The 16,356-nt window shown below is 35.1% G+C and overlaps 1 protein-coding gene across 2 annotated transcripts; it reads left to right on the forward strand.

The window, feature by feature from the left end:
* Window positions 1–7,032: 7,032 nt before the first annotated feature.
* LOC107788507 (diacylglycerol kinase 1) lies at window positions 7,033–15,891 on the forward strand. Of its 2 annotated transcripts, XM_075219879.1 has the most exons (13): window positions 7,033–7,415; window positions 8,960–9,176; window positions 10,023–10,145; window positions 10,223–10,351; window positions 10,737–10,822; window positions 11,845–11,968; window positions 12,354–12,402; window positions 12,729–12,811; window positions 13,092–13,159; window positions 13,745–13,819; window positions 13,989–14,076; window positions 14,192–14,308; window positions 15,110–15,891. In XM_075219879.1, the coding sequence occupies exons 1-13, from the start codon at window positions 7,366–7,368 to the stop codon at window positions 15,431–15,433; spliced, it is 1,533 nt and encodes a 510-aa protein (XP_075075980.1). In that variant the 5' UTR covers window positions 7,033–7,365; the 3' UTR covers window positions 15,434–15,891. The 2 variants fall into 2 exon arrangements, with proteins under 2 accessions (XP_075075980.1, XP_016465668.1); XM_016610182.2 differs by lacking the exon at window positions 13,745–13,819.
* Window positions 15,892–16,356: the final 465 nt, after the last annotated feature.

Genomic DNA, 16,356 nt, shown 5'->3' on the forward strand with positions numbered 1-16,356 from the left:
TCTTTTCCTCTCCCTTGATCTAAGGTTTGATTTTTCCAGGAGAATGAAGAGTTAATTGTCGGGTTTTAGGTAGATTTTACCGAGTCTCTAATTGATAATTAGCTGGTCATTAGAAATTAACTTGTGGAGAAGTTCCTTTGTCATGTCAGCATCAGGTATTCACGATTTACATTTTTTCCCCCGACTATAGGTGTCTATCTAGTCACTTTCTTATTTGTTTAAAAAGGAAAAGACAACAATAAGCATTGAGAAGGTCTCAATGGGCAATCTTGTGAAACAATCTGTTAATTGAAAAGAAAAGTATGGGTCAAATGGCCGAGCAAGTTAAAGAAGGTTCATGTTATGCACGGCCAATTCTCCAGCTTATGATTCGAATAGGAAACGTGAATATATCAAGAATGTTCAAGCAATAGATTGATCTGGTGAATTATTTGACCATTTCAGTTACAACATATTTTTCTAGTTTCTAGCAATTTTGTCATTACAGTTTGATATTTATGTGCAAATAATCCTTCAATTGGAGAGTGGCCAAATTGAATCGTACTTCTCGCAACATAAGAAATGAAGCACAAGGGTAAAGTGGAAAGAGATTGGAAAAATATATATACTTTTGAGGCAACCGAATATAAATAATTTTGACTGCGGGCTAAAAGTGATCTTCGCTAAAAAAAAATTTAAAAAGAAAATAACAGGTAATTTGTCAAGGCCGAATACTAGGCGTAAATCAACTCCAACTTACTGTATTGAGGGAATAATGCACTTTTTTATTTGTTTCCTCCAATAAGGAAATATCTCATAAGCTATGCCGTCTTCTGTTATACCACCCCCCACCCACCCACCCCCACTACTCAAGGAAGATGACTAGGTGATATATTATATATAGGGGGTATAGTTCTTCATTTCCTGTTATTAATCTTTTATTTCTCTAATTTGGCAAAGTTTGAGAAATAACCAGAATTTAAACTCCTGATATTACAATTTAAATTATGCTTAGTTATTGCACTATTCCGTTAAAGAATGAATTATTTGACATAATAAAAATAGGGCTGCACGTGAAAGAATATGTTGATAGATAGGTCATCAAAAGAGGAAGAATTTGACTGCAAGCAACTAAGATGGTAAAATTTAGACAAATTGGTAGACTTACGAATTCTTCATATGTTCCAGATTAATTAAAGAGAAAAATTCGTTGCTAACGTCTTTAACTGAAAACAACCAAACGCACAAATCACTTCATGACTTCATGTTGTATACAACAACAATAACAACGGCTCAGAGTAATCCCACAAGTGGGGTCTGGGGAGGGTAATATGTACGCAGGCCTTACCCCTACCCCGAGGGGCAGAGAGGCTGTTTCCAGGAGACCCTCGGCTCAAGAAGGCAACAAGAGACGATATATTAGTACCATCAATAGAATCATAATAAAATAACATCAATATAAGAAATACGAAATAAATTCAAAGTACAATAATAACCATCAGATAAAGCCCTACATCAGTAGATAACCACTAAAATCCTAGAACTAAATACTAACTGGCTAGTCTCACTCTGGTGCACCATAAAAATATTCACAACTTTCCCCTAACCTACAACCTTAATGCTCGACCTCCACAATTCCCTGTCAAGGGTCATATCCTCTGTAATCCTAAGTCGCATCATGTCCTGTCTGATCACCTCTCCCCAATACTTTTTAGGTCGCCCTCTACCTCTCCTCGTGCCCACCACAGCCAGTCGCTCACACCTCCTCGCCGGTGCATCAGTGCTCCTCCTCTGTATAATATATATGGGAAATATTGAGTTACTGGCACCTTACTATGTAACTGAATGCACTAGGTAAATTGAGAATTTGACTTGGCAACAAAACAGGATCAACAGATTATTCTTCCATTTCGCTTAATCTATATGGAAAAGTTGGCGACTCGTTAAGCTGCTCAAAGGTGGTTTAACAATTTTGTTGAAGAAAAGAAAACCCAGACTTATCTTTAGAAAAATAATTCTAGTAGCTAGGACTTAGGAGCACAATTGCATTCATATAATATACTTATAGACTAGATTATATTTATTGTAGCTAAGTCCTATAACATGTAATATTCACACGTTGATAGTTATATTTACAGTTAGTACAAAGTCCACTAATCCTAACTCTGTGTGTAAAAGCTTGTTCATTTTGCAAATCCGAAATTCGGATAAAGAGAGAAGATTGTGATAGATTGACGATCAACATAAAACTAACCAATTCGTGATGAATTTAGGGATGACAATGGGTTGGCGGGGTGGTTTGCGGTTGCGGGCGGGGCAGGTTCAATTTTTAAATAAAAAAAATAATGTGGGGCGGGGAGGATCACGGGTGGAGATTTAATTTTTTTGAACTAATAGACATAAAAGCTAAATATTAAAACCCTAGTCACACCACATTGGTTGTAGTGCATGCGTTAAATTTTTGTGTGTAATGGATATTCTCACTAAACCATAGTAATTTAATAGGATTAGTGGTAAATTAAGGTGATTATAGGTGTTAATTAGCAGAAGGAAAAGTTTGCCGCAATCGTACAAAAATGTGCCTGCATAAGATTCAATTTGGTCCTTATGTGTATTGAAAAACAATGACAAGGCTACTTCAAAAAAGCTAAGTATATCAAAGAAAGAGAGAACAATTTGGATATAATTAATTATTTTGTTAAAAAAATCAGATTTAAGTTTAATTTTTTGAAAAAGAAAGAATTTTATTAAAAAAAATTGCGGGGCGGGTAAACGTGGATGAAGTGCGGGGCAGGTGAATGCGGGTTTAAATCCTATGCGGGGTGGGGCGGGTTAAAATTGCGCGGGTTTAGACAGAACCCGCCCGCACCCGCCCCGCCCCGCCTGACATTCCTAAATGAATTCTTATAATACCAGGATCACTAAAGCCTACCATTGATTCATGAGGTATCTTCCTATCACATACTTATGTATGATTATACAATTTACCAACTCCACTTATTTGGCTGATGTATCATAGTAACTTAGTTTTCTCACGTATGCACGTCGATCTACGTTTTCAACTTTGTCAAACTCTTGTCCTCCCTTGTAATTCTTAATTAATTTGTTTTTTCTTCTTTGTTTCTTGTTTCCTTTTTTCTCCATATTTTCCTAGCTTTTCCCTTTGTTTATATATATATATATATATATATGAAATGGGAGCGCTGGATTGTAGAAAGGAAATAGATCCAAGAGATTGGTGAAAAACAAAAATTATAGTATAACTTTTCTTTGTTTTTCTGTATTTTAATTTAGTTTTTTTCTTTGTTGGGGTTTGGTCTTTGAACTAATAAAGTTGTCAAAGAAGTTTCACTGGTTTGACGGATTCAAATTGAAGAGTACCAGCTTAGGGGCCCACACTTCTAAACCATGATGAAACTTCAACAAAAACTTATTATGCTTTCACAGAATTTCAACCCTTTATCCAGTGGAGAACTGAAATTGGTGGAAATACACTTTAAGAAAATGGTGGGTTGGGGCTGCTGCAAAATGGATAGTTAATATTATACTCGTACAAATAATTAGTGATTCCCCCTAAAAATTCAATCTAATTAATAAAATGCGAAGATACTTTTGACCAGAAGAAAGTCTTGTTAAAATTATGTGCAAATAGATTACCGCCAACCTACAACACTAGGGGCTTGTTTGAAAAGTTACTGTGTAGTTGAATTTGGGTGTAATATATACCGTGTATTTGGGGTAAAATTGATTTATAACAGATGGTCGAATGGTAGCATGACACGTGAAATCGAAAGTAAGTAAGAGGCAAGACAAGCAACAACCAATACCGAACACAACGAATGTAATCGACATAAGGTAAATCCCGAAGGGAGCATAGTTAACGGGAGGAGATCAAGGGTTTGCCATCGGATAGCATCCAATGAGGGAATATTCTCTAACATTAAATGAGCAACTGTTGTAGAGAATATTTGCATTCATAGTCTGCCGTAATATATTCATCAATGACTTTTTAATTATCATTTAAGAGCAGCTTGATCCTAAGATCTTGTTTCCTAGGTAAAACTATAAATAGCAGGCTCAACAACCATAGTAAGGGACGCAATTTTCTGCGGACATAAGTTATAATTTACTTTTGCTCTCATTTTATTTGCACTTTATCATTGCCTTCACTTTTGCCCTCAGAGGCATTGCACTTAGAGTCAGGTGATGATAGACTATAATTACGCATTTTAGTCGCTTATTACACTCAAATTTACTGCACTTTAATTGAATTTGAGCTTTAATCGCTAGTGTCTTGCACTAATTATATGTTTTATGCCTTGTAGGAGTGATTTTGAGCTATGCAGATGTTATGGAATGAATTCAAGTGATTTGAAGCTTTGAAGTCTGAGTAAAAGCCCAAGGAATTAAGCCGGGATCGCATTCGGGTATCAACGGATGATAGAGCAACAAAACGAAGAATCGAGTAGGCATATTGCGTACTGTATATTAAAATGCACATAAATTTTCGCTCAGGACTCCATTTTGGCTCCACAATATATGGTTGGAAAGCTAACTCAAAGAGCTACAACTTTCATGTTTTACGTTTTTAAAAATTACAAACTAAACAGGGTGAAAAATGCGGTCGAAAACGCGACCGCGGACCTGACGCGGACTGAGGTAGTACACTAGGAAAGTACCGCGCCCGGACTGCGGCCGCAGACGTCCAGGCCTAGAAACTTGTCCTTTTTCGCGTAGGAGAAGGTATAATTGTTTGGGCCCGACCCTACTTGGTATATATACATGGAAAACGGTATTTTGCGGGGAAGAGACTAATTTTTGACACAGATTCGACCTAAGGAGGCAGAGACACAATAGGAACAAGGCGGAGAATTCTTCTACGAGTTTTTCCTTCCTCTTCCTATTTTTCATTTTTGGTTATGACTTTTAGTATTGTAGTTTTACATACTATTATGAATAGCTAATTTGTTATCAATGGTTTTGATGGAACCTTTTGTAGGATAAATTCTTGTTATGTTTTTATATAATTGAGCCGTAGTATTTTCTCTATTTGTTCAACTATATTATTCTTGTGGTTGATTGAAGGGCCCTCAATTAGCTGTGCCTATTTAGTATGTATTACTCGAGAGAGAGTACATATTTAGGTAGTTGTTGAACAACATCACTCCCGACGTATGTGAAGAATCAATAAACAAGGGTTTAAAGGTGGGATTAGGGATAACGAAAACTTGTGTGCGATCTAAGTGAGCTGTAATTAAAGCCAGCTAGTGTAACTCGGGAGAGTATGTCTAGCAAATTGTCGTAATTACTCGGGAGAGAATTACAACACGCAGAACGTTCATGATCGGTAGAGAATACTTAGGCGAAATGATAGAAGACATAGTGGAGAGGATTCCGACAATTGGGAAAATCATAACTTTAGACCTCCTTAATCTTTTTTCCAACCTGTAGTATCTTTAGTGTTAATTTATTATTTTAATTTGTTAGTTAGTTAGTTAAACACAAGAATCTTAATATCTATAAGTTAGGAATTGTTCAAGCTTGTATTCTTGGTGATAATGAACAACTGTAGCTAAGCCTTAGTTCTTTGTGAGATTCGACGGCGGACTTGTAAATCGGATTATATTTGCATTGATCGCTTAATCCTTTTTATAAGGCATAGTTGGGGTGATTATCAGGCTTGTCATCTTCTTCAATTTCAATTGCTAAATGTCACTTTCAGTCTTATCTCTCTATCATTTTCGGATCAAATCAGTTCGCTTGTCTATAAATCACGTAACAAATACGGGTAAGCATATTTCTGTATGTTATATATAAAAAAATAATTAATTATACACTTTTACAACTACCAAACGTAAATAGTTTCGGGCTAAAAGTAATCTTTGGCCAAAAAATATCTCATCTTTGGATAAACTTAACCTCGGAGAAAAAGAAAAAAATAGGGGACTACAGCGTCTGCTGACGTAACAGGAATCTTCGTCGTTTGTCAATTTGTCTTTGGCTCATTGGATGTCGAGAGGAGACCTTCCACGCAATTTCACGCCGTTGTCCGTTAAAGAAGTTAAGCCTCAATTCGGCAGACACATCAATATCAAAACTGAAAGTCCATCCATTCCCAAAAAAGAATTAAAAAAAGAAAAGAAAAGGAAACATAACTCATTTAATTTCTTTGAATTGTATAAGCGCTTCCATTGAACTAACTTATTTAGAGTGGTAGATCCAGAGGGTAACGCACGGGTCTCGGGTACCTAACAGCTTTTGCATAGTCTTTATATATATGTTAAAAATTTTATTAAAAAATCTATAAATATTTGATTGTGAACTCAATTAATAACTTGAGATCTTTCCCATTAACTTTATAGTCTGAACCCACTTGATTCAGGAATCTCCTACTGGATCATCACTAATTAAATTGTTATAATATTCAAAAACTCCACTTAGTAGTATGTAGTTAATTAAGAAAGGTAGCAACTTCATAAGCTCGATCAGTTCTTCGACCAATTTAAAGACATTGAAATTCTCACTGTGGTGAACGTACATAACAGTTGTGCTAAAGGATATATACATCATTCTTTTATTTTATTACTATGTTTTAACACGTCTCTTAAAAAGGTGATTAATATTTTTGTCGACACCAAATACTTCTTTTTGATAATTGATGGTTATGAGATTTGAATTTAGAAGTTCTGATTTTCCTAATATCATGTTAAATTAATTCTATATCTTACTTCATCCAGAAGTTTAAGGGGTTACGAGAAATATCCACTTATTTTTTAAATAGTAAATGTTTTAACAGGTTTAAATGACGTAAATAGGACATGGGCAGAGCTAGCCCTTTGGATACGGGTTTCGGCTGAACCAGTAATTTTTGTCTAAACTCTGTATTTGTCTTAAAAAATTATTGAATTATGCACAAATTATCAATTTAGAATCCAGTAACTTAAAAAAATACAAAATTCATAAATTTCAAATTATGACTCGGCCTCTGAAATAGGATGCATTTTTTCACTTCCGTCCCTCTCTATTTAAGCTTTACCACGGTCAATATAAGTGCAGCATGTGCTGATCAACCCCCCTTCAACTAATAATCCACTTTATATTTTTGTTCAACCTTCTTCTCTTTATATATATAATTTTATCATCACACGAATTTCGATCATTCAAGTCTTTCTTAATTAGGAGATTTCTTCTTCATTCTTAACTGTATGAGCTTTGCAAGTTTTCAGTAACTTTTACTTTTCAAAATTTATTTTTCTGGCCAAGTAAAGCATCTTCTATCTCTGATTCTACGTCTTCCTTTGTTGCTTCCTCTGAGAACTTCTTGTGGAGTTTCTGGAACAAAAATTTATATTGCTAAATTAGCAGTTAGTCCACAGGATCGCAACTATGGTCAACAATATTGCAAAGTCATCACTTCACAATTTCTTCCACAAAAGGTGCATATATATATGCTCTCTAATTAATTAATTAATTTTCTGAACTGCCATTGCATGTGTACGTTTAGTATGATCTGTCTACATCTTTTCAATTTTTCGTTATTGGGTGTTAGTTTGATCAATCTTCAGAGTTAAGTGTAATAGAATAATTTATTTTTTTCCAATATTCAAAAGCAAATTTAGAAGTTTAAACTTTTTCATATTAAAATTAGCAAATAAGAAAATACTTCATAGTATTATTAGTCAAAGTAAATTAACTCTGAGAACAAAAAGCATTTGGGAGGAAGAGTAAAATATATTCTTCCTTTAGTTTCCTACTATTTGCTTTAATTTCCTTCAATTTGTCGAAGATATATAGTGACCAGAAGAGGGGATGTAACTGACATTGGTTGTTCTTGGTCAGCATCAATTTTAATTTTGGTGATCATATATACACACAATTTCTTTTCCCACATAAAACTGATAAAATTACAATAGGAATTGAGACATTATTGAAATTCTTCAGCTATATTAATTAGGATTTCAAAAGGAATATAGGACATAATAAAAAAATGAAAGGTTTGACACAAGAACAAAACAAACCTGTTCATTAAGTCGTATATTTGGACAAAGACCGTTGTTGTTGTTAAGAAAAAGGATGGCTTCTTGATGCTTATAAAGCAACTCCAAATATAATACATGGGCATTAATGAGTCTATATGGACAAATGACTTTCGAAAAGTAATCATAGATACATATTCCATCCTTTTTCCGGACACAATTTAATTAGATGAAGTTTAAGATGTTAATTGACTTGTATATTATTTATTAAATTTTAATATTAGTACGTGTGCATGAGACATTATTGTGTTATTTACACCAAATGACCACTTTTGTGTCCAGCCTTGTATTTAGAAGTTGACCACCTTTTCAAATTTAGACTCGTACCTTACTTATCAGTTTTGAATTTTAAACTTTAGACCCGGTGATCCCAGTTGAACTTCAGACCACTGGTCTAATTCCAAAAAGTGATCAATTTCTAATTAAAAGCCAGAAAAGTGGCTATTTGTGTAAATCATGACATTCCATAATATAATGGCATAAGAATATAGTTTCCTATATGTCATAGTAACGTAAAAATTCCTAATATAATTTAGGATTGGTTGAGTATGACTTTAGCCCAAGAATTGGACTTCTAAGACAATATAATATTCCAAACAAAATAAGAAGATCAAATATGTTAGAACAATTTTTTTCCTATGGTAATCCGTAGCTTAATTATCACAAAATTTTATGCAAAAAACTCAAGAAGCAGATACTTAATTTCCTAGAATTTAATTAAATTAGATAAATATAAAGCAGAAAATTTAGGAAAAAAGGATGAACTCCTTAATGGAATAGCAAGAACCTAAATTTGATTGCTCCTAAACGCGGCTATAGAAATGTAACCATTTCCACTATTCTGCACTGTCTTTATGTAGTTTGTAGAAATTGTTATTGTTTCATGGTCATTATGACAATTTACAGTTGAATTCTTAAACCATATATATGGCCCTTGTTTGCAGTAATAAAGCACCAGTTGTAGATTGTGAAGCTGAAAGCTTTTTGAAGGATTATTACATTCCAGATTACATACTACTACCTCTACCTGAAATAAATATACAGATTGACTATGACGACATAGCTTCTTGTCCTGTACTTGTATTCATCAACTCCAAAAGTGGTGGTCAACTAGGGGGCCAACTTCTTTTGACATACCGTACTCTTCTTAACCAAAATCAGGTAAACCTCTGTTATACTTTTACAAAATACCTTTTTTACTCTGTTCCAAAATAAATGATACATTTCTAAATTAGAAAATAATTACTCTTTCATTTTTACCCATTTTAGTCTTAATGAGACCACACAAATGGCGTGACCACAAAACTTTTACCCCTTAAGCTTGCTTTTAAGACCACAAATTTCAAGTCTTCTTTTTTCTTCTTAAACTATGTGCCAGTCAAATTAACTCATCTAGATTGAAACTAAGGGAGTAAAATGTTAACTCAACTTGTATATATTGTTGGAAAATTGTGACACCAACAACAATAACAACAAACTCACTAGTTTCCCACAAGTGGGGTCTGGTCTGGGGACGATAAGATGTACGCAACCTTACCCCTACTCTTGGAAGGGCAGAGAAGCTGTTTCCGAGAGATCCTCGGCTAAAGAACGACTGAAAAAGAAAAGGTAATTGCAACAAATAGGAATAACAGCAAGATAAAATAAGATTGAATCCAAGAATACAATCAAACTGTAGGTAGTAATAGTCATCTATGGATAAAAGATATCATACTAACACTAATGCTAGCAAACTGAGTAAGACAAAGACAAACGCTCGACTACCTATGAACCTTATATCCTAATCTTTGACCTCCATACCTTCCTGTCTAGGACCATGTCCCCAGTCAGCTCCAGCTGCGCCATGTCCCGCTTAATAACCTCTTCCCAAGACTTCTTAGGCCTACCTCTACCCCTTCTGCTACCCATCGAGGCTAACCGCTCGCACCTTCTAACTAGGGCTTCTTGTTGGAAAATTGTGAAAGTTGTATAAATGCAAAGGTTAAGTTATTCAATGACTGTTTTCAGGTGTTTGATTTGGGAGAAAAGGCACCTGACAAGGTTCTACATCAATTTTACTCCAATTTAGAAAAGCATAAGCAAAATGGAGATAGCTTGTCACATGAAATTGAAAGGAGATTGAGAATCATTGTGAGTTTTGGTTATAAATTGAAGTATTACTTATTTGTTATTTGATTGATATATCTGAAGTATATTTAGTCACATAGGTAGCAGGTGGGGATGGAACAGCAGGGTGGATTCTTGGTGTTGTTTCAGATCTTAAATTGGTTCATCCACCTCCAATTGCAACTGTGCCATTAGGAACTGGAAACAATCTACCTTTTGCCTTTGGCTGGGTAAGACACTGAGATCACATTATCTGATGGAGCAACTTATTCTATATATGGCACTTGAACACATTGCCATAATTATCCCCCGACTCAATAGATGTAATTCCGCTGTTTCTAATACTCTTTACAAGTATAAAATAAAAAAGGTGTTGGTCTATATGCAGAATAATGCCCTTTGTGTTTAGACGCCGATCTAGTATATAGACACTGAGTGCACGTGCACCCACTGCTCGTGCTCAAACAATGTATATCTGCATAAAAGTTTCAACGCTGCCTTTAAATTCTTGATTTGTTTATGCCTATGTTAGTCACATTCCTTTTATAGAGTACTCTTGTAGGTATTCTATCAATTAACTTTACATCTGCTTGAGAATATGTCTAATGATTGCAGGGGAAAAAGAATCCCGGTACTAGTTGCCAGTCAGTGAAGTCATTCCTGAGTCAAGTGAAAAATGGAAAAGAAATGAAAGTTGACAGGTAAAGTTGGTTTTAATTGAGTGGTGAATTTGAAGGTTCTCTGCATACCTGCTTGTCAACAAATACATAAGTGTTTCCCCTGATGTTATCATGCCTTAGTTATTGCTGTAAATATCTGCTTTGTCTTGGCTTGTAATACACCATTCCATCAACTAATCTTCACTACATACAGTGTCCAATACTTCCTCAACTATCCTGCATTAATTTGAATAATGCTAGGGGTTTTTACTGGCAGAGGCGAAGCCAGAATTTGAAGTTTATGGGCTCTGAATTTTCCACAGAACACATAGTTCGTCTTAGTTACTGGGTTCATAATTAAATATTTATACATATTTAATGAATTTCCTTGAATAAATAAAACGTTTAAGCAAAAGTGACTGGGTTTGGCCGAACCCGCACACTGTAGGCTAGCTCCGTCTCTGTCTACTGGAAGCTTTAAGAGTGAAGAAAACCTAAGAACATCATGATGATAGCTTTTCTAGATTTCTGACTTTAAAATATCGGATCATGAATAGAACTCTTAGCAGAGATTTTTACACCATCTCTAGGTATTCCTAATCTAAACATTATAGCTGGCAGGATGTTTTTATTTATTTAAAAGTTTTAATAGTGGTGTCTGGGCCAGCTTGCACACACCTCAACTATTCTATCAGATACCTGCTACATCCCATCCTTGCAAACATCTAGTTTCAGTAACTCCTGATTCTAATTACTTAATTTCTTTTGTTAAACTGAAGTGTGGTTGCTGTTAAAATCATGACTCTACTGAATTTTATGTGAACAAAGAAGATTTATCTTAGTATTCTATACTTTGAGTCAAGAATATACCTTTTGAGATATATTAGTGTGTATAACATGAATCTGCAACTTTTGCTACCTCCATTGGCTGGCTGGATTTCTAGCTCCCTACAATGCACGGACAAGTTTTTCGGCATAAAGATGATCCATTTACCATAGACTACCTTTTCATTAAGTAAACCTGAAATCTTCACTTGGCTGACATGATGGTTATTACGTTTCAGCTGGCATATTCTTATGAGAATGAAGGCTCCAAAAGAAGGTTCTTGTGTTCCTATTGCACCTCTTGAGCTACCACATTCATTGCATGCTTTTCACCATGTGTCTCGAGTTGATACTTTGAACAAGGTATCAAATTGTTCAGTCCATTTTTCTTTTGTTTAGTGTATAAGTCAGCTAAAAATATATTCCAGCAGAGAGTATCTAGATTTTCCCTTTCCGTCGTCTACTGGAAATGTGCTGCTTATTAACTTCTTGTGCTTAAGTAAATGAAATCTTACAACTAGAACAATGTTCCACCTTAAACATCCTTTCTAGATGCTAGAATACATCTGATATCTGATTGATTGGGTTAAAAAATAACTTGTTGATCTTATACCTTGCTAATTTTTGCTTGAGAAGTCTGATACTCTCGCTAAGGAAATGAATAAGTTAATTTGATTTCACCTGCTTAAATTTATCTCCCTCTTATCATGCATTGCTTTACCTTAAGGTGCACTGTGCCTATTTCCAGGAACACCATCATATATTTCGAGGAGGATTTTGGAACTACTTCAGCATAGGCAAGTGTTTTAATCCCTCCTCTGAAATATATCTTTTATTGGTTATTGTAGTATTCAAATACTCCACTTCAGCACTTGAAGCTTAAATGAATTCTATGGGATGGTATACATTTGGCCTATTTATTGAACATTCCAGACAAATTGGTTTATGACACCCTTCTCTATCTAATGCAAAGCTATACAAGAGGTCTACATTCCCTAGAAGCACTGCATTTTTTAATCAGTGTCATGATTTTATCAAGAACTTAATTCTTGCATTATCTAGTGTTGTATTCTTTTCATTCCCGAGTAGAAGCTTTTCACTTTCATTTTTCCGTAACTTGCAGGAATGGATGCTCAAGTTTCATATGCATTTCACAGCGAGAGGAAGCTACATCCAGAAAAGTTCAGGCACCAGTTAGTTAATCAGGTTCTCCTTACTGTCATTTGGAACATGGTGTCATTTAAATTTCACTACTTGTGGTTTGTTTTTATGTTCTGAAGTAGCTTACAAGTCTCTTGACATGTCAAATACGGCTACATAATTCTAGATACCTCTGCAACGAATGGTCTCCCATTGTGGATGTTTGTTCAATTTCATCTTTTTTCCTATGCTTCTTAATGGTGGTCCTTTTGTTTTCTATTTGTTCAATTACTTTTATTTGAAATCATCTCTGATAGTCCTTTCTCTTTTTTTACGATTTGTTTAGAGAACTTATGGAAAGCTTGTATGTAAACAAGGATGGTTTTGCACTTCTTTCGGGCATCAATCTTCAAGGTTAGTCTTCTAGTCAAGGTTAACCTGTATATATCGATGGTCATATCATGTGTTTCTTTATTTGTTTTAACACAGTCCATTACCTTTCTCCCCTGCCACTGCCAGTATGAACATCACTATGGTTTAGGAAATATTTTTAGTGATAGTTAGTTCCAAGAGGTTTCTTTTTGCATGTGCTAGAAGAAGGAAGATAAAACTATTATTTATGACCTAGCGACAAAACATTTTAGATATTTAATGAACTATATGGCCATAATGCCAGGAAATGGACCTTCCGTAATATCATAGTCTATGTTATTAGGAATATGTGGTATAGCATCAGCATATTTATCTCATTATGAATCCTCAGTACCATTCTCATGCTTTATATTTGCCTTTATTTGATATCAGATAGTTGTGTAACATGACATTTATGATCTTGGCATCTTTACACTTTGTCACCAACTGCAGAGAATTTATTCATATGTCTATTGATCTATGTTTTGTGTTCCATTAGTATGTGAGGATGGTGAGGCAACAGTCCTCTCTGATAACGACAGGTCATTTCAAACTAAACACTGAATGAATCCGTTTTTTTTCCTGCAGAAACATTGCACAGCTAGCAAATGTCAAAATAATGAAAAGGCCAGGAGAATGGATAGACCTTCACATACCTAAAAGGTAGTAGTATGATGCTCTATAACCTGCACCATTTGCTTGTTTCCTTTTTTTTACTTTTAGATCTCCAGTAGGTGAATAGATGACAAAAGTTTTGGAAACCTTCACAAATAGATGTTCATGAGCTGGTAAAGACCTATGATATTGTTGTTGCTTGTGGTTGTATGTGCAGCATTAGGTCTATCGTCTGCCTTAATTTGCCCAGCTTTTCTGGAGGACTTAATCCTTGGGGAAAACCTAACAAGAAGAAGCTGCATGAAGTCAGTTTCTATATTTTCCTTATATCTATGATGAATACTGTGTTAATAAGATTAGTTGGCTGTATTCGTCTAGTAAAACATTTTCTGTATTGCTTTATGTTTTTTACTTTAACAGAGGGACCTTACTCCTCCATATGTTGATGATGGTATGCTTGAGGTTGTTGGTTTCCGAGATGCTTGGCATGGACTTATTCTGTTTACTCCAGGAGGACATGGGACGCGTCTTGCACAGGTTTTTATATTAGAAAAAATTCTTGGGATCGGTATATATTTGATCAATTCAATGTGTTTCTCTAGTGCATTTTGTTAAGTTGTTTACCTCGAAAATACGAGTAACAATTAAACTTGTTTGTGGTTTTAAAGATATGTGATTTAGTTCAATACTAATTAATAACCAAGAAATCTGACGTATAAATGAAAGAAATAAATTGAATAAAACCAGTGTTTAAGCAAGTCTTGACCTTGAGCTGTGATGGCCTTGAGGTTGGTCAATAAGAACAGTAAAATAAAGACAATGAAGTCTAAATGACAATTCTGATGAACAATGAGCGAGAAAAGTAAGAGAGTATATTCTTTGCCAATGATTTGATGATGTTTACAAATGATTGAGGTCCTTTTTATATAATAGGGAACCCCTTAAAAAGGTAAATTTCTATTTACAGTTAGGAATCTTATTGTGACAGCTGTCTAACCGCCTAGTACGGATTCGTACCAACTCGTACAAATCTATTCCAGAATTCACGCCATGATCTTGGGGACGTGGCGGGAATCTTGCTTTTTCTGTTACAAACCCATAACGGCATCATCTCGGGGTTGGGCATACTCGGCTTCGGTACCCATCGCGTACTTCGATCTTCGAGCCTTGTACTCTATCATCGGGCTCGAGCTTGGTCCATCGGGCTCGAATTCGACCCACCCTGAACTCGGGCTTCATAAGTTCTTTGCTTAATAAGTGCTCATAATACAGAGAAGCTACATGCTCTTTGTTTTTATCATGGATTTATAATGTTGTTATGTATTTTATATTCTGCAGGCGAACAGAATTCAATTTGAGTTTCAGAAGGGTGCAACTGAGCATACATTTATGAGGATGGACGGGGAACCATGGAAGCAACGCCTTCCCACGGATGATGACACGGAGGTCATAGAAATATCCCATTTTGGTCAAGTGAACATGCTCGCCAGTCCACCTTGCCGATCCAGAAGTATCAATGCGCCTACCTCAGATCACTTTCAGGAGGAAGAGAAAGACAACAATCATGAAAAAGATTTTGAAGACGACTCAGAAGAGAGGAGAAAGTTGGGTGCAGCTGACACTTTCCGGATACCAGATGGTTTTGACATAACACGTCTCTAGTTAGGTGTTTTGAAGGTCTTGGTGGATAAAGTTATCCGATACTTCCGCTGATAGGAGGTAGGATGTACCAGATAAAATAGTCGAGGTATGAACACGCTCGCCGGGACACCACCATATAAAAAACAGTTTAGGCCTTCGGAAGCAGCTACATCATTTGATCATGACACCAATTATAAAATTGTATATTAGTATTAATAGTTTGCATTACTGGCATATTACCAGTTTGCTTCTAGTCTCACTTATTTTTTCTTTCTTTTTTAACCCACATAAATAGCTCTCCGATTTCTTCTAATGTGGAGGTGCTCTACCAACTTAGCAATTATCACTCTTTAACTTCAACTGAGTATTTCAATTCTAGATAGGTTTTGTTACTAGTCCTCGCTATTTTGGCTAATATGATCTATGTAATGTATAACAACCTTTAATGCCCTGAATTTTCATAATAATATCTTGTGCAATGGTGATTTGCTGTACTTGCTTGAAGCAAAATGTTGATGTCACAGTCAGTGCTTGACGTTTAGACCTCGTATAGCAATGATAATGAAAAATGGCAGAATAGACCCAAGGAATGTCTGTAAGTTGAAAAGTGTTAAAAAAATGGCACAATACCAAAACGTCCCCAACTTCATCTTTTAATTTCTTCTTTCCAAGTTTACAGGAGTTTTTGATATTTCAAGTTTCTTGTTAGAACTTACAAATCTTATTGAAGTGATATCTCCTATAATTAATAAATTGGAAAGCTGTAACATAAAAAAAAACGTTCTAAAGAAGCTTGTGTGTTATATTTGTTTGACCAAAAAATATAAGCTTTCGGTTAAACTATTAAATTTTATGTAATAAGGGGTTAAACTTAGTTAATAATAATATCTCTAGATATAGAACATTACAACATGGATAACGTAGGATAAAGTCGGTGGGAGATT

The sequence above is a fragment of the Nicotiana tabacum genome, chromosome 8, assembly GCF_000715075.1.
Source record: "Nicotiana tabacum cultivar K326 chromosome 8, ASM71507v2, whole genome shotgun sequence".
In the NCBI taxonomy this organism is placed as follows: Eukaryota; Viridiplantae; Streptophyta; class Magnoliopsida; order Solanales; family Solanaceae; genus Nicotiana; species Nicotiana tabacum.